Raw genomic sequence first — 17935 nt, forward strand, 5'->3', positions numbered from 1 at the left:
TCCTCTTGCACCTGCGCTTCAACAAAACGCACGCCCCTGAGCAATCGACGTAAATGTGTGCGAGGCGTGCAGCCCAACAGCGTCAAGTGCCTTAGAGAAAGCCGCGGGTCTCGAAGGATTACACCGAAAAGAGAGCCTAAAAGAAGCAAACCCTCCCCCCCCCCAAAAAAAAAACAAGAGAAACAGGCGAGCGTGGAAAACAAAAAAAAATACGCCGCCCACACACACACACACACGTTAACGGAGAACGAGAAAGAATATAAGTACACAAAACACACAAAAAAGAGAGGGAGAGGGCAGGCTGAAGATGATGAGAATCGCCGGAAAGAGAACAGGAAAAAGGGGGAGAGGGGGTGGGTGGGTGGGTGGGTTAGAGAGAAGAGAAAAAGAAGGGAGGGCGGTGGTGGTGGTGTTGGTGTTTGTATGTGTTTGGCGGGGGGGAGGCGGAAGAAAAGGAAACTATTTCAGAAGGAAAGCACGAAACGCAAGGTGAAATACAACAAGATAATGCGACACAAGGGAGAGGAGTAGGAGAGAGGATAGGCCGTCCTTGCTTTGCCTACAACTCGTGCTCTTGGTCGCTCGAAATTGTGCCTCTGTCTACTGGCAGACACAATCACACCCAGACACACAGAGAAGGACGTGATCAAAGTTTATTGGCTAGATCTACCACTCCTCCTTTCATGCCTTCACTCCGGTCTAGTCACTGATACACTCGCAGACGAGCACACACACACACACACAGGAAGGTGTGCTCAAACAGTGTGGCCTACGTGGGAGAGCTCGCGAGTGCGTGCACAGGAGCTTGATACCAAAAAAAAGTAGAAGGGATAAAATGCGTGGCCGCAGCCGTGAGAAGGAAAACGACGACAACGAAAAAAAAAGAGATGCAACAACAACAACAGCAAAGACGGAAGAAGAACGGCACTGGCACTATACGTTGAAGAGAGAGAGAGCTGAAAGCTCAGTTGAAACGCAAAACGATCGGAAAGAAACAAAAAAATAAAAACCGAAAAGGGGGAAAAAAGGGAGGAGAGGGGGAGGGGAGAATAGTGGTGGTGACGGTGTTAGGCCAAAGAAGGGAAGAGAATGGGGGTGGGGGCTGGAGGAAAAAAAAATAGAGGAGGAGGGAGGGGGAGAAAGACTAGATGACGCTCCCTTTTTTCTGTAGATACGGTTTCTTCGATTCTTCTTTGTCACAACACCTTGGCTATTTGAAGACTAAAAAAAAGGTGCGTCGGGGAAAAAAAGCGACAAACGAGGAGGACCGTAACGCACACACACACACCAATATAGATATAGATATATAGAGAACGCTTCGAGAAAAAAAAACGAAGCAACAGGGATACAAGGTAGCAAAAGCGAGGGAAAATACCCCTCCTCCCCTAGAGAAAAAGAAAAGGATATACTTGCCTAAAGGAGCAGAGATATTACACCACCACCGTAGCGCACGGTCACGAGAGCAAGCGGCGGCAGGAGAGGTGGCAGCAAATAGAAGCAGCAGCGCACACAAACACAAGGAGGCCAGCCGCAACAGGAAAGAGAAAAAAAATGGAGGCGAGGAGGGGGAAAAACGCGCGAAACCACGAAGATAACAGGAGAGACGAAAAACGTAATAAAAGAAAGCGTAGTTGTAACACGAAAGCCCAACTTTTCGTTTTTTTTGTGAGGAGGAGAAGCGTACGAAACCGTGTTGGCCTGTGTGAGGGGATGCCAACTCGTTGGTTTGTTTACGTGAAAGCTTACGCTTGTCTTTCCTTCGTGTTCTGTAACACCTTTTTTTTGTGATGCAATGCGCCCGAGGAGAACGAGGGGGCAGCGGACGGGTGTGTGCGTGGGGAACGTGAAGAAGTACAGCACTTTACTCACAGATGGGCAAAGCTGTCTCTCTCAATCTCACACACACACACAAAGGTCAAGCGCTGGATCGCCGAGGAGAGTGAGAAAGTGAAACCAAAAACAAGAGCAAGACAGCTGCAGAAAGGGTGCTCTTTCTCACACAAACCCAAAGCGACGAGAAAAACAAAATGCGCACAGTCTCTTGTCCCTTGGCTCAACGGGACGAAGGCCCTGCGGTGCTTTCGTGTGCCTGAGTGTTTTTTTTTCCCGCCAGGCGTTTTGTCGATTTACGCCTTGTTAGCTCTCTCCCTCTCCTTTTCTTTTTTTTTCGCTTCGTGGTTACCTTGCTTTCCCGGAAACGCGTCACCGTTGAGCTACTGCAGCAGGCGCAGAACGAAAGACGTGGTGGTGGTCGAGTAAAGCCAAGGCAAAGGGGGTGAGACTTACAAAATAGTAGGGAAGATAAGCCCAATTCGGTACGTGCATACATATATACACATGGAAAGAGAAACAGCGCCACCCTGGCACACGTATCCTCTGTAAGTGCAAAGAGAATGGTCGGAGGGGGGAGCGAGAGTGTGTGTGTGTGTGTGTGTTACGCGTGTGGGATGTGTGCTCCTGTGGTGGATACAAGAAAGAGCGATGGGTCGAGTGCGAGTGGAGAGGGAAAGCGGGTGGGCAGAGGAGTAATATGAGGGTTTCTCTTTTTGCTGTTCGCTTGAGGAAGCCGAAGCCGAAGCTGGAGAGTGCTTTAACACTTTTTTTTGGAGGGCGTGTGGAAGTGGTTTCCGTTATATATATATAGATGTGTATATGTATATATGCATGTATATATAGATATAGATATATGCATTTAGGTATGGATGTATCGTTTGCACGCAGCGAGGCAGGCGATGTACATTGGTCACGGTGTGAATGGGATACACATGGGCGTACGTGTGTTGTACCCAGCATGCACACGAAACACCGATGACGCAACAAACGTCAAATGTGCACACAAGTGACGACAAAAAGGAAAGAGAGAAGGCAATATGAGATGGTAGGCAAGTGTGTGAGATGGAGAGAGAGCGACAGAGAGCGGGTTGTGCGATGCACGGAAGCTTATGTGAGAGAACGAAGGGTGGTGGTGGAGTGGCAGGGGAGGGGGCGAGCAGCCACAACTTCCAGGCATCCACATAATCAGCGCGGCAGCAACACTCTTTCCGTTCGTTCGAAAAGTACCGTCCTCTAATTCTCACATTAGTGCCAATGGTCATCCCGACATCGCTAGCGCTGTTTCGGTGGCGGCACCGATCACCCCTGTCGGTCTATTGGGGTACGTTCCTTCTGTGTGTTTCTTATTTCATGGGCGCGGTCGCCTTTCGCGTCCTTGCCTCACCTGCGGCACCTCGATACATCTGTGCCGGCTGGTGGGGTCACCAAACACTAGTATCACATATAGTACTGAGCAAACATGGCTGTGTACGGCTGCATCAGCACAGCCCAGTACCCATCGGCACGCAGCAGTGCCGACAGCGACGAGTCCAACACTGTCGCATCTGCAGACGTCCGCTGAAGGAGCTCGACCTCGTCCCAGACCCACGATTCGGCACGAGCTCGGGCTTCTGCAACGGCGGCAGACATGTGAGAGACGACGATGTCGTCGTATTTCGGCGGTTCCAGCGCGGTGGCCGACGTGACGCAGGGAGCGTCGGTTTCTGAGCACGACAGGTGGGCAATGAAGCTGCGCACCAGAAGTGCTTCACCGGGCAGTGGTGGAAGGCCTACTGCACTGCTGCTCCACTGCTGCACTGCTGCATCTTGTGCAGCGCGCAGTATGGAGGCCCACACAGTCTCTGGAAAGTCTTGACAGTACCCGCGAAGTAGCGCAAAGCACCAGTAGGCCGCCTCCTCGCACGTGAGTGCCGCCACCGAGGGCGAGGAAGCGTTCGAGCTCGGCGCCGCAGCCGCCGCGGGCCCCTTCACCAGGCAGTCGAACAATGCATCGACGGTGGCGACGCCGGCGGCCAAACCTCGAGATGCGTGGGCGCTGATTCGCTGCAGCAGTGGTACGACCACCTTCTTCCAACACCGAAAGACATCTAGGGCGAGGGCCACACCGAGGCGCTCGCTGCCGCCGTCGCGGTCTGACGCTACGTGGGCCCAGCGGAGACGGCCCCCTAAGGATTGGACAAGACCAATGCCGGTGAGAGAGCGCTCGAAGTGTAGCGCTATACAGCGGCATACGTCTGCCTTCACAGCGTCCTCCTTTGTGGCAAAGGCCGCGTCCACGGGCCAGAGACAATCGTTCAGGTCGGAGGCGGTCGGCGGTCGCGCAGCCGCTGCCGCACTTTCGTCCCCTGCGGCGTCCTGTGCAGGGAGTGAGCAAGAGACGGCTTTGGAGCTGAACTTGCTTACCCCGCCGTGGCTGGCAGACGAGGATGGGTTGATGAAGAAGGACAGCAGCAACTGAAGAGGGAGCGTGGCGTCAGCCGATGCGGTCATTGCTTCTGGCGGCGCATATTCGCCAGTCCTGCAATGCCGTGGGCGGCTCAGAAGATCCCCTTCCATGTCACTGAGGATTCGCGCGACGGAGTGCGTTATCGAGGCAAGATGATGATGTTGGACATACGCAGCAGTCGTAGCGTCCATCAACGCACTTGTCGCTCCGGCCGAGAAAACGCTTGCATGAGCCTCTGCTGCCTCTTCGGTGCTTCCATTCCGGACAGACATCCGGCAGCTGCGTTGATCGGCGAAGGGACGAGGATATCGGTATGTCTCTATGTGCAGATGTTTCTACGTGTGCGTGTGCGTGTGCGTGCGTGGAGCCACTGTACTGCTGCACCCGCAATAGAGAAGCGCGAGCCCGATGCACGAGAGATCTGCTGCCTCACCCACCCGCACAGTACAAGAGGAAGGCGTATACAGATGGAGAGAGAAACACGTGAGAAAAAAAAAGGATAGAGAAGAGAGTAGTGCAGGCGGTGGGGGATCACGTTACAGAAGAAAGTATACTTGGTCGTGTTCTCCTTTCAGGTACCGCGGACCTCGTGCTGCGTCCACGGAGCAGGCCACGCCAGCCATTGCACGCGCACCCCCCCCGGGTGCGAGAAGAAGCCGTTAAGATAAACACGCACGTACACAAAAGGGCAACAGCAGCTACAACCATCCAACCACGTAACCGCGCGCAGGATTTCCTGCTTCCTCCAAGGCCCAATATCTACCCTCTTTGCCTCCTGTTCGAGCCCTTCGTGGTTTAGGAATGTCCACTCTCCTATACGCATGCAGGCACGCGTACATCACACACAAATCGCGTTACACGATGACTTAAATCAGCGCGGCACCCACTCGTACGCTCACACAAGAAAAAAAACGACGCGAAGACGTCGTTGCTGAAGAGGACGAGGGAGGAGAGACGGATCCGCGGAAGGAGGGGGGTTCGAGTGCGCAGACGCTGCCTCTTCAGCTGGGGAACCCCTGTGTTCCCATCCACCCCCCATCCGCACGGTCACCTCCCCCTTGCTCGTTTCTTGTTGAAAGGCAGAAGGGTGCGCCACGCAGCCATGCATAAAGCACTAGAACGCGTTGTTGACACGGTTCATGACGGCACGAATGCGTGTGTACACCTTCGCGGCAGGACTACCGCGGATCAGATCGCAGATGGAGTCCCGTGCCACACGGATGTTTTGTGTCGTGCCCATGATCCAGATCTTTGTGTCGGCGACCACGATGCGGGTACGGGTGACGTTTTCGATCGTGTACTTTGTCTTTCCGTGCGAGCCGCTGATCCGGCCGATGCAGCGAGACAAGTTGTCGCCCTGCAGGTTGGCACGCACGTCCTTGATTTCGAAACCCTCAATGTACACGTCGTCCATACGCAGCAGCGCCACGGCGTCGCGCACGTCAAAGCCGGCAATGACGGCTTTCACAAAGTCCTCTGCTTTCTGCAGCATGATTTTGCTCGCAGTGGCGCTCTGATCGCCCTCGGCGGTGGACGTGGACGGCGACGTGCGGAGGTCGACACTGCGTGTCTTGAGGTTCATGCGGATTTCAAGCTTGCACTGCTCCACGATCGGCGTGTACACCTCCATCCACACCTTTTTGAGTGGAGGAAAGCGGTGATGCGGGATCTTGATGCTGCGCGTTTCACGCACGAACGGAACAGCCGAGGTCTTGGCGGTAGGCGCCTTGGTCTCACCATTGCCTACTGAGGAGCCTGTTGCAACGGCGTCGGAGGACATTGTTGCGCGTGGTTTGTTGGTTTTTGCCACGGCTACACGTCTCTGACGAAAGGGGGAGGCGCTCTGGTGTATGTATGCTGTAGTGTATGCTGGCCGAATGGCTGGGCTCCAGTGGAATGCTGTAATGCACAACTCTACGAAACTAAAGAAAACGAGGTGGAAAAATAGAGGGGTGTGGCACCGTCAGTTAGAGGTCGGCACAGAGGCAGTCGCGTGATACTTCATAGCGGCACAAGAGTCGAGAGAGCAGAGATAAAAGACGCAAGGGCGCTGCATCACAGAAAGACAAGTTGTCGTCGTCTTTTCACAGTTTTCCTCCTCGCCGTGCTGTATGCGTGTCGCGCCAGGTGAAGCACGCTCCGTTCGCACACACACACACATGCACCAAAACGTGAGCGCGCTTCCGTTTTCGTTTTTCTTTTCTGTTTCCCTCATACGCTGAAAAATATGGGAGCATGACAAGGACAAGAATAGGATGAAGTGTAACAAAGGACGAGGGAGAGGAACAGGAGTGGGGCCCGATGCTTTGTCTAGCTAAGCCGAAGGTGATGCACATCTGCGCTGCTCGTCGGTCTCTAAAGGGTGGAAGCTGAAAAAAAAAATGTGTGCGAGTGATCATGTGAAATGGACAAAAAAGAGGGAGAGGGACGACAACGGGAAAAAAGCCAAGATCATGCGAAAAAGGGGGCGCGTGCCACACCGCGAGAGATGCGCGCGCGTCTCACCAACTGTCTGGCAGAAAAAAAGGAAAAGAATTTCTACTCACGCAGGATGTCGCAGTTCAATATACATAAGGGTTGCACGTGAGCGCGTCCTGTCTCTGGACGCGCGGTGAAGACCACCAACACAGGAAAGCCTCAGGGCAGAAGAGCACAAGACCCGCGCTGCGGGTTTCTCTGGTTCACCTCCACCTCCCCACCCCCTACACACCTCAACACAAAGGAGCTAGTCGAGGGCGGAGCGGACGATCACTTGATTGTCACGCTCGCTCTCCGAGTCGTTGGCTTGGGCGGGTGTGTACTGCGCTACTTCTCGGGTGTCGCTCACATACGAATCCACTGGTGAGTGCGGCGTCGCCACGACCGGACTTTCCGCGTGGTCTGAGTCGCTGTGCTTCAGAAAAGCATCCTCCTCGGCTACTGAGACTGCTTCGCTATCTGCAAGGGATGAGCGAGGTCTTTTGACCAGGAAAGTGGCATCCACGTTGCCTGCGGAAAGTGTAGAGGCGGAGCATGAAGAAACGTTGCGCTGGTGGGTCAGTGAATGCAGTGCGTCTTCTCTCACAATTTGCGACGCGTCCACCGAAACGTCAGGGAGAGACCTACTGTGCACAACAGACTTTGCCGCCGTCGGCTTGGCCACAACAACTCGCCGAGTGTCGCTCTCGCCTGTTTCGACTAGGATGATGCCTCCCGGCGTGGCGCGGTGCTGCGGCGGTGGCTGCAAACCGGCTTCAACCGCCGCACTTCGCAGGATCACGTCCTTGGCCTCCGCGTTAGGCGCCGAGTGCACCTCGCCCACCACCGCAGGCATTGGATGGGAATCACAGGCTTCACCCTCGAAGCGCGAGTTGCTGCTGCTGAGGCGAGACCTCGGTAGCTGACGCGTCGCGGGCGACGGCGAAGCAGACATGAGGGGTGTGAGGGACGGCTGCACACCGAGGCCAGCAGCGCCAGAATGTCTCCTTCCCGGTGCACCCCCCGCACCGACCGGCTGCGTTGAGGAGACCGGAGGAACACACGTGGCGCTGAACTTGTTTGCGGCGGCACCGCTGCGAGTGGGATTCACGTTGACATTCTCATTGTACCCGAACGGCGAGGGCGGGCTGGCGAAGCCGCCGGAGACGAGATGCCCGTGCAGTTCCGTGACGTTCGAAAGGTGGCTGTAGCTGGGACGACGCGTAGAGGAACATTTTCGACCGTACAAGCTCTCCTCATCCATGACTCGCATGCTGCCGTGATAGCTGCCTTGTCCACAGCTAGCCGTAGTGCCGCGCGCAACCGCCATCTCGAGCTGTCGGACGTCACAGTCCAGGTAATTGATGCGGCTCGCAATCGCGTGCAGCGAGTCCGAGAATCGAGCCATCTCTTGGGTGAGCCTATTCAACACCACGGGGGCGGCAGATGACGCTGTGCTCTTGTCGTTGGCGCCGCTGCTGCCTGTACCACCCGTAGGCAACACTGTCTGGAGCGCATAGCATCGCACGAGCATCTCAAGTCGGTTCACATCACGCCGACAGACGCGGACTTCGCTGCTGCGGCTCACCGCGTGATCCATTAAGCGCTGCATCTCTGCCGTGCAGTGGGCCACCATGTCTGCCGTACTTGTCATCATCCCCTGTATCTGTGCCACATGATTCCCGAGTGCGTGATGCTGCGCACGCAGCTCTTCTGCCTCCTTATGGACCGCTCGGCTCGTCGTCTGCCGCCAACGCTGCAGCTCGTGCTCCAGCGTCTCAAACGTCTCCTGCACGTGAGCCTGCTGCCGCTGAAGAGCCTCACTGATCCGTTGTTCCTGCCGATCACCGGTGTTGGCGTTCTGCTGCTTCTGTGCTAGCACGTCCTCTTGCACACGCCTCAACTCCTCACCCCACGCCGCGAGTTGGCGCTTTACCGTTCGCTGATGCTCCTCCATGGCGCGCTGCGTCTCCTCCTGCACGGCCAAAAAGGCAGCATGCATATCTGCTCGGTGCACGCGCACCTGCTCGGCCGCGTCCCTCGCTGCCTTCTCCACTTTGGCTTGGCGGGCGCGGACTTCTACACTGTCTCGCAGGCTCAGCAGCTGCTGCTGCACCTGGTCCTCGACGACCCGGGCAACGAGGCTCGGAAGATGCGAGCGCGACCACTGGGAGAGCTCAGCGAGCACTAAATTTCGGGCGAGATCATCTCGCGCCGGTAGCGGCCCGGGCAGGCCACCGGTGGGATCCGACGGGGCGAGGTGGACGCGGCCAGGAACATTGTGCGGATGAAAGTTCAACGGCACTCCCATGTGGACCTCCGCAGCCGAGCAGTCAAGCTCGTGCCGCGTGCGTGACGTCTTGAGAAGAAGACCGTCCATCTCCCTGTTCACCTCCTCCAGCCGCGCGGTGAAGCGCTCATCATCGCGACGGGCTTCGATGTAGTGGGACATGAAGCGTCAGAGTGGTACGCGTTTTTGTTCTGCTTGACCCTCTGTCGTTTGTGTGCTTCATAAAAGGCCCACGCCGCCAGCATGAAAAGCGGCACTCCGAGTGAGACTTTCTTCTTGTTCCCAGCACCACCTCGTCTTTGTGGCGATGGCGTGCACATGCGAGCTTGGAAGGAGTCAGCGGATCACGTCGATGGTGAGAACAGAGCAACAGAAGCCAAAAGAGGAGGTGCAGGGTCCTTGATGAGCGTGACAGCAAGTAAAAAAAAGAGCGAAGCGTCAAAACCTCACAGAGGAAACGCCACGGATGATGTCCACAGAGCAGGAGGGCCTCCACTGACTCCTTCATGATGGCGCGATAAACCGCACGCTGGAGCGTTCACCGTGGCATAGCGCGCGCATTGGGTGACCTTTGAGATAACAAGGCCTTTTGTGGTATGCTTCGGGGGGGATGCTGTAGCAGCTGTGGATACAGCCGTTCGAATGTCATGTACCTAGTTTTCTCTCCTCCCCGCTTGATCCGCCCTTAACACACATTCCTTTGGTTCCCTCTGTCTCTCCGCCTACCCGTTCCTTTCTCTCGGACATTCTCTCTCACACACCTGGACGCACGCCTGTGCGTGCGTGCAGAACAGCGGGGCCACCCATGAGACACGACGCAGGAGCCAAGGAGAAACAGAAGTCGCAAACGAGTGGTAGGAGACTGGACCGAAGAAATCAACGACTGGGAGGGGAGGAGAGAAAAAGTAGAACTTAGTGGAAAGGATGCTTGTGTGGCTGTTTAGGTATGCGTCTCTCTGTGCGTGAGAAAACCACAGAGCGGAGAGGGGGGAGAGAAGCGGACACGCCTTAGCTTCACACCCTCGGCTGGTCAACGCACCGCTGAGCGACCGCGGCATCACCCCTTGACGGCCTTCTCTCATCTTTTCTGCGATGAGGCCATCACATCGCGGGCAAACAGCAACAACAACGAAAACAAAGCGGCAGCGACCAGAGGAACTCCACACGAGGCTAGAAGTGCAAACGTATAGGGCTACCGACGACTCAGCTAATTTAGCGACATCTCCATTTACTGTCCTCCCACGCAAGTGGATACGCGGCACGCACATGCACGCCTTCGCAGGAGTCGATACATCTCGGACTTTTTAACGTGGAATACAACACAACGCGCATGGAGAACAGAGGTGAGTTGGAGAAGGAAGAGAAGGAAGCAAGGCAGGCAAAACACAAGGTCATTACAACAACAAATAGGGAGAAGATGGTGGCTGAGGGGAGGGTGTGTGTGTGTGGGGGGGGACAAACGACGCACACAGAGACTGCATGAGAATTGTGGAATCATCACCCTTCCTCTCCAAATTCGCCTTCCTCCCCTCATCCATCGGCATAGATGTCGCTTCTAATGCGGGAAGAACCAGTGGAGAAAGACGCGAACCAACGAAAAAAAGGGAAGGCGGAGCTCGATGTGCGGCACACAACAGCGGGAGAGGAGAGGTGGGAAGGGGAGATAGAGCAGGGGACCCAGACAGACTAAACCGCATGATCCGTGTTTCCCTTGAGTAGCGCGCGCACCTTGTTCCGTGGCCCCCCGCTCCGCGTCTAAGCCTCACCTCACACCTTCGAGGTCGATTCAGCAGCTGCAGCACTAGAGAGCTAGCGTTGCCGGTGCCTGAGGGAGCGGGGTAGGCCCGCTCTGAATGTCCGCGGTGCTCCTGTTCGCGACGGGAACCCCTGAGACTCCTCGCTATGGCTGCGCCTTTTCGTCCCGTTGACGGCGCTGCTCCTCCTTGTCCCGTTTTTTGGCGTCGTGCGCGGCCTTCTTCGCGTCCTTCTTGTCCCCTTTCTCCTTCTCCTTCATTGCCTTGAGTTGATGCTTGCGCTCCTCGAAGTTCTTGGGGTAGCCCTCGGGCCGTGGATGCCACACGAGCGGCGTGGCTGGCAGGTTGTACTTGCTGCGGTCGTAGGAGTCGCTCAGATACTGGCTAAGGTGCTTCGGGAACAGGCGCGGGAACGCCTCACACACGCTCGGCTGCGCCTCTGTCCACAGAAACTCCACCTTCGTGCGAGTGACGGGGTCAATCGCTGGAAGGAAGAGCTTCCACACCAAGGAGAAGAGCTTTGGCGGGTTGATGCACACCATCTTGCCTAGTCGCTCCGGGTAGTGATCCTGAATCACGCGGATGACGCCTATGCCTACGGACGGCTTGCCGTCTTGCAGGTGCGAGTACGTTTCGAAGTCCGTCAGGCAGACCCACTTCTCGACCCCGACAGGCATCATGCGGATCAAGTGGTTGAAAGAGCACACCATGTGCCGCAGCGGGTTCTTGCGCTCCGGGCCCCAACGCATCGACATGAACATGACGGGGCGGTGCTCCATGTCCCACCCAATGAACTGGCCCATGTGGTGATTCGGGTTCTCCATGCAGGCGTCACACCGCCACGTCTCCGACCCCGTTTCCTTCCACCACTTTACGGTGTTCTCCAGCATGGAGAACGCTTCATTGAGGTTGAAGCTGCGGGCTATAAGGTAACGGAGACAGAGCCAATTGTCGAACTTCTCCTCCTCGTACCATGGCGCAGCGGCGACCATCTTCTTGAAGTCATCCAGCTTGTGTTTCTGTCCTTCCTCCAGCTCTCCGCGGCGCTGCTCCCACGTCTTCACGACAGGAGGAGGTCGAATTTTGTCCACCTCCTCGGAACTCGAGAGAAAGTACGGGATCTGGAAGGCGTCGTTCTGCTTCGGAAACAGAAAGCAGTCTTTTGGCAGATCCAAGTCGGCCTCCACGGTACACGCGGCTACATCGCCGTCGGATGAAGTCGGCGGCACGTTCGCCAACAACGAAGAGTCCTTTTCTGGCGGCATCTCAATCACACGTGATGGGTGTTGCGTGCTTCGTCTCTTTGGTGTTGGGCCGCAATTGTGGTGTGGAGAGGAGGGGAGGGGAGGGGATGGACAGCCGCGGTTTTGACGACGCATACAGCAGAGAAAACCGAATGAGAGATGCGATGGCAATGATACTAACACTTTTGTTCTGTGCAGACTGTCCCCGCTGCCTGTTCGTGTGCCTTCTTTTTTTTCTTTTATTCGTCGAGAAGTGGAATGCAAGGGTATTCATTCAACGCATCCTTTCAGCTATACGGCATGAGTGAAGCATCACTCGACCCCCCGGGCTGCCACAGGCCCCACACCTCATTGCTCGAAGCAGCGCTAGACACGCGCGTCGCCGCCATGCGCCGACTCAGTCACATGAGCACGGCCGCGGCCTCGAACTCTGCCCACCACCCGCCCCGCCGATCGCCCACACGTCACGCCATCCAGGACACGGCCGCCGACAGTAGTAGCGGTAAGCTGCTCGCACCTCACCACGTCGTAGGCGCTGGGCCCTGTCGCCACCACCAGTGGCTCGGCATGGGCAGGGATAGGGCAGTGGGGGCGGTTCGGCATCCATACACAGTGGGGGCGCATGGTCCCTGATAACACGCGGGGAGGTATAGCCCCGTCATCGTCAGAGGAGTAAAAGGAGAAGCCCCCGTGCCCCCCCCAAAAAAGAACAAAAGAACGGTGGTGAGGGTGAGTGGGGAGGAGAAAAGGGAGCGAGCTGAATCGGAGCATAAGAAAAAAAATTCATGCAAGAGAACAATGGAACCGTGGCGACTACAACATTAGCTCATTGGTGTCTTTGGTGCTTTTTTTTGTTCTGTTTTCTTGTTGTTTCGTGCTATGTAAGAGAAGCAGGCGAGCGCCTGAAGGTCTGCGTCATGTGCGTAAAGGTCTGTCCATGTGCGGCTCCGGTAAGAGGGTGGGTGCGGTACTCAAACGCAGGAAGAGCGCTGCGTGTACAAAGGTGGGGAAGTCAAGGGAAGAAACCGGAATGCGTGGAGGCAACGCATGAGAACGGTGACAGAGGGGGAAGCAGATCGAGATTGATATGTACGTGGGTGGATGTGCGGCGTTCTAGACATCAACCAAAGCACAGAAGACCGATGCAGATGGGAATAAAAATGATACTGGGGACGCCCACACATATCCTCAAGAGAAACAAAAATGTGCGAATCGCCCCATCACACCTCAGCTGGAGGGAAAAAAAGAGTCTGCAAAGGCACACACTCGCACCCAAGAAACGACAAGCATGCTGAGGTTTGGGACTCGATGCAGAGTCCGATGCGCAGCTACAGCCCTGAAACACGAGTTGCGTCCTCATGTTCATCGACCTCCCAGATCAAAGCCCCACCGTCTCCATTCTTGGTGTTCCAGCTGCTCTTCATCCCGTCCGTTGAGAGCCCAAAACAAAGTTCCTCACACGAGCGCACAAGCCGCTCCTTTCGCACACAAACGTAACACAAGACAACACCGTCAACACGCTGGCGAGCATGCATGCAGACAGACAGAAATAGAAACATCATCGTGGCCGTAAGATGCACGCACACATGCGCACCAAATAGAAAAAAAAATTGAACATCACCCTGGACACACAGAGACTCAGATACAAGCTGCAAACCACCAGCAAAAAGATAAAGCAACCCAGACAGTCGGAGGATGGGGGGGGGATGGGGAAAAAAAGAAACACACAGAGCACGTGCGTCATGCTGAGGGGAAATAGGGGAGGGGACACAAGACAAACACCGCTTTCTTCCCTTTCTTGCTTGTAAAGGGCTGCGAAAAGAAAAAGAAAAATGAAAGATGTAACGCATGAGGCGAAGGGAGGGAGCGAGTCGACAAAAGAAAAGGCGGCGGCACCACACACGACGATGCGACCGCTCCTTCCCTCCCCTCCCCCCATAGCTCCTCCGTCTTTCCTCTCCTGCACCTCTCCCCGTGCCTGCCTCGGGGACTAAGCGTGTTTCATGCTGATGTTGTCAAGTCGGCGCACAGATGTCCGCGGCCCCTCCTTCAGAGTTCCCTTCTTGTATGTCGTCGCCCTTTCTTGCCGACGTTGACCGTTCTTTTTGATGGAGAGACGGGACTGGCACTGCTCGAGGAGAGTTGGGGGAGAGGCCAGTATCTGCGAGACAGGTATCCTTCGTCCTTCTCCCCTTCCTCCACCGCGCCTCAAGCGGCTGGCCGTCCTTTCTCACAGCTTAGAGCGTAAATTGTCAAGCATCGCGCCAATGCTGACCATGAGCAACTTCGTTTCGTTGGCGAACATCTCCATTGACAGCGTGAAAGAGTGCAGGCCCTCGACGTCCTCCGACGTCAAAGGAAACTGAAAGGTCGCCGGGAGATGCACTGGGCTGGCTTGGTGGCTGCTGTGCTCTGACGCCGCTTTTGTGGCCGTCTTGCGCAGGTACGGCACCACAGATACATTGCGCTCCGAGGCAAGCACCTGAAAGTTGTAGCCCTGATTCGTGGGCGACGTAACAGGGGTGAGAGGTGTGAAGTGATTGAATAAGCCGTCGAACGTGGCGGCCCGCGGGATGCTAGGCCTACGCGTCAGGGCTGGGAACGGGTGCGTGCTGTGCCGTGAGGTGCCGTTCCTGAGCCAAGGTGAATGGCGGAGCCCAGGAGAGTTCGGCTGTGAGCGCAGCTTCGGGTGTTCACCAGATGTGCTCACTGTTGCAGCTTCTTTCGTGGACCTCTGCCCACGCTCCTGCAAGTCGCGGAGGTCTGGCTGCTGGTGAGTGCCGGAATCCGAGATCTTAACGCTAGCACCGCCCGAGATGTCACCAGAATCGTGTTCCTCTGCGTAGTCTTGCACCGACTGGTTGATGAGCATGAGCATAATCTGGCTCTTGCGACTGTGCAGCACGTTGGCGGCTTCAATCAGATCAAAGACGGCCTTCATGATGTCACCCTCCAGGTTGATCGAGGGCTCGCGCATCATGTAGCACATCAGGTCTACAAACTGCTCGAAGGCACCGGCAACGTCGTGGGCCACAGGCTGCAGGTTGTGCATCATCCGGCGCGTGCCCTCTGTATACGTGCGCTGGCTACGAATGACGTTCCAGCTCATCCACATTGTCTGGAGAAGCATCGTCATACGATACATGTGCAGGTACGTTTGCTCGCATGCCTTTATCGGGTAGTCAACCTCGATGAGCGTTCGTTCGTCCTGTGCGAACTTCATCATTTCCTTCGTGCTCTTGAGACGGCGCATAAGGTCGACCAGCTGCTTGTCAATCTGCACCATGGCGGTATCCGTCTTGGACAGCAGATGCAGAGAGCGGTTCGTGAGCGCACCGCGTGCCGGCAATTGGCCCTCTTCGCCACTCACGTTCTGCGGCAGCAGCTCACCCTCTCTTTCGTGATTCTCCGCGATGGAGTGGTTGTTCAAGACGGGGTCGCTCACCAGCGGCAGACTGAAGAGGTCCATCATGCTCGAGACCACCGACGCCATGCAGCGCAGCACGTTGCTCCGCTTCGCGCGCAGGATAAGGCTTGGCGACAGCGGCAGCACCAGCACGCTCACGAGGAGGTATATGAAGATGCCAAACGTGTTCTGGTTCATGCGCGACACCGTGTCCTCCACCGTCGTCTCGGGAATCGAGATAAGCGGGATGAGAACGAACATAGCGTACACGGCCATGATGCCGTACTCCTTGTCGAAGCGCAGGAACGTACCGAAGAAGATCAGGGCGCACAGCGAGGCCATGCGCTGCACCGTGGTCTCCGAGTAAGTACCTGCGAAGAAGCCGAGCACCGTGCCCAGCAAGCAGCCGGTCAGGCGCACGATGGACTGCTGCACAGCCTCGACCGGGTTTGAGCCAGAGACGAAGGCGATAATGTTCGGACCAGAGAAGGAGTCCTTGTCGACCTTGATTAGGTAGGAGAAACCAATCGTCAAAATCATCGCCGCGCTCACCTTGGCGGCCTCGACAACACGCTGGACTTCGCGGCGGTTCCACTCCGTGAAAAGCCTCTTGAGGAAGTGCAGGTTCTCCTTCAGCGGTTCCCATGCCGTCTTGATCCAAATCTGCTCGATAGTGCTCACGACGCTTGGGTGGTACGCCTTGATCTTTGTCTGGAAGATGTCGATGGTGTCGCGGACGCAGACCACCGTGAAGAGGTAGAAAGTCATAAGCGGAACGAACTCCTCCAAGATGCCAGAGGTATACTCATAGAAGATCGTGCGACGCGCCAGCTTGAACGCGTCCTGTAAGTCGTCGGTGCGGTCGGCAAAGTACTGGAAACGCTCTTGCAGGCCCAGGATAGCCTTGCGCGTCTTGGCTTTGGTGAGCAGGTCCAAGAGTTCGTCGAAAACCTCAGCAACGGCGTTGAGGTGGGGGTTCAGTAGCTCGCCAAACGCTTTGGAGCGGTCGGAGTCGTCGATCGCGCTCGGCTTGGCCTCGACCATATCCAGCACACGTGTCATGCTGCTGAGGTTGATACGCAGGCGCTCACACAGAGCAAACTTGAGCGCACGAATCTCCCGCACTTCGGCAGGCTCGAATAAGAACTCGTAGAAGGAGAAGCTCTGGTAATGCTCAAACAACGGCAGCAGCACGTCAAGGGAGCCGGTCATGATCCGCACCTTCGACATTGCCATGTTGCGCTCCACATTGGACGGACTCCAGAAGGAGTAGACGAGGCCGCGGTACGCCGTGGCGGTGTTGCGGCCGATGTCGCGAAGAAGCCGCTGTGCCTCACGCTTGCAGAACAGCGGGTAGGGAAAGAAGGCGGCGACGACGCAAAGTCCGGTGCCAATGCACCAATCCACCATAACACGGCACGGAAAGACAGCACCGCGGTTGCTGTTTATCAGGAGCCCAACAGTGCAGCTGTTGAAGAGAAGTAGAGAGAGACGGCGCACGACGTCCTCGGTGAAGGTGGCCATGATGAACAGCATAGCGGAGTAGTAGATGCACCAGCCAATAAAGTGGTGGCCGAGGCTCAGCGCACCAGCGATGACGGACAGCGGTAGCCACAAGCAGCCGGCACGAATCCAGATGAAAATGTATGCGATGGCCTCGCCAGCCGTCCGCTTCGTCGCAAGCAAGGTCGATGCGAAGACCATGAAAGGAGATATGAAGGGGCTACCAGGCAGTTTCGCTGCGATCAGCGCGCCAGGCACTAGCACCCCCAGAGCCGTTATGCGAATAGAAAACTCAAACTGACGCCAAAACTGAGGCGCGCGTAGGAAGTCGAAGAAGGTGCACTTGATGCGCCGCGTGGGCGGGCGCAGGTTCCACGGCACACTGATGTCACCGTGGCCGCCACTGCCGCCATGTGGGTACCGGACATTGTAGCGTGGAATACCGCAGCTATCACGCGAGAGGTCATCGTCCTTGACAAAGGAGTTGCTGCAGTCGATGTTGTTGGCGATCCCCTTGCCTGGCGCAGCACCGGCCTTCGCGGCGTCCCTCAACGTTGCTATGGGGATGCTGGTCGCGGCCTGCTTGGGAGACGGTTCGTTGTGCAGCGAGAACGACTTCGATTTGGCACCAGGTGGCCCCGCTACGATGACTGTGGCAGGCGTCGCTGGCTCTGGTGCCTCAAGAGGCAGCGGTGGTGGCGGGAACTTGCTCTCGTGCCCAACCGTCGTCGCATTTGAAGATGTCAAAGGGTCCTTCGTGCTTATACTGGCGTTGGCAGCCGCGACAGCCTTCGGGTGCAGCTCCGCTTCCCCCACATCCGACGGGTTACTGGAAAGGTTCTGCATGGGCGTGAAGATGGGCTCGTCATCGGAATCCGAATGATTTCGCATGGCGACAAACGCATGCTCGAGCGGGTGTGCGCGGGTGGGGAGTTTGACGGCCGTCACTTTTTTTTCTTTTTCTCCAGATTGGAGATAAGCACAGCGGTGGTGTTGACCTTT

General features: G+C 56.4%; 5 protein-coding genes across 5 annotated transcripts; all 5 read right to left on the reverse strand.

Annotated features, from left to right (window-relative positions):
- Positions 1-3270: 3270 nt before the first annotated feature.
- On the reverse strand, positions 3271-4551 carry LMXM_34_3530 (hypothetical protein, unknown function; the record flags this gene model as incomplete). Its single annotated transcript, XM_003879300.1, has 1 exon — positions 3271-4551. The coding sequence occupies one exon, from the start codon at positions 4549-4551 to the stop codon at positions 3271-3273; it is 1281 nt and encodes a 426-aa protein (XP_003879349.1).
- Positions 4552-5393: 842 nt separating this feature from the next.
- On the reverse strand, positions 5394-6059 carry LMXM_34_3540 (conserved hypothetical protein; the record flags this gene model as incomplete). Its single annotated transcript, XM_003879301.1, has 1 exon — positions 5394-6059. The coding sequence occupies one exon, from the start codon at positions 6057-6059 to the stop codon at positions 5394-5396; it is 666 nt and encodes a 221-aa protein (XP_003879350.1).
- A 945-nt stretch (positions 6060-7004) lies between these two features.
- Positions 7005-9188, reverse strand: LMXM_34_3550 (conserved hypothetical protein; the record flags this gene model as incomplete). Its single annotated transcript, XM_003879302.1, has 1 exon — positions 7005-9188. One exon carries the CDS (start codon positions 9186-9188, stop codon positions 7005-7007), a length of 2184 nt encoding a protein of 727 aa, XP_003879351.1.
- A 1738-nt stretch (positions 9189-10926) lies between these two features.
- LMXM_34_3560 (conserved hypothetical protein) lies at positions 10927-12045 on the reverse strand (the record flags this gene model as incomplete). The annotated part of the gene is made up of 1 exon (XM_003879303.1): positions 10927-12045. One exon carries the CDS (start codon positions 12043-12045, stop codon positions 10927-10929), a length of 1119 nt encoding a protein of 372 aa, XP_003879352.1.
- A 2209-nt stretch (positions 12046-14254) lies between these two features.
- On the reverse strand, positions 14255-17824 carry LMXM_34_3570 (conserved hypothetical protein; the record flags this gene model as incomplete). Its single annotated transcript, XM_003879304.1, has 1 exon — positions 14255-17824. One exon carries the CDS (start codon positions 17822-17824, stop codon positions 14255-14257), a length of 3570 nt encoding a protein of 1189 aa, XP_003879353.1.
- Positions 17825-17935: the final 111 nt, after the last annotated feature.

Source organism: Leishmania mexicana, chromosome 34, assembly GCF_000234665.1.
Source record: "Leishmania mexicana MHOM/GT/2001/U1103 complete genome, chromosome 34".
NCBI classification, from domain to species: Eukaryota; Euglenozoa; class Kinetoplastea; order Trypanosomatida; family Trypanosomatidae; genus Leishmania; species Leishmania mexicana.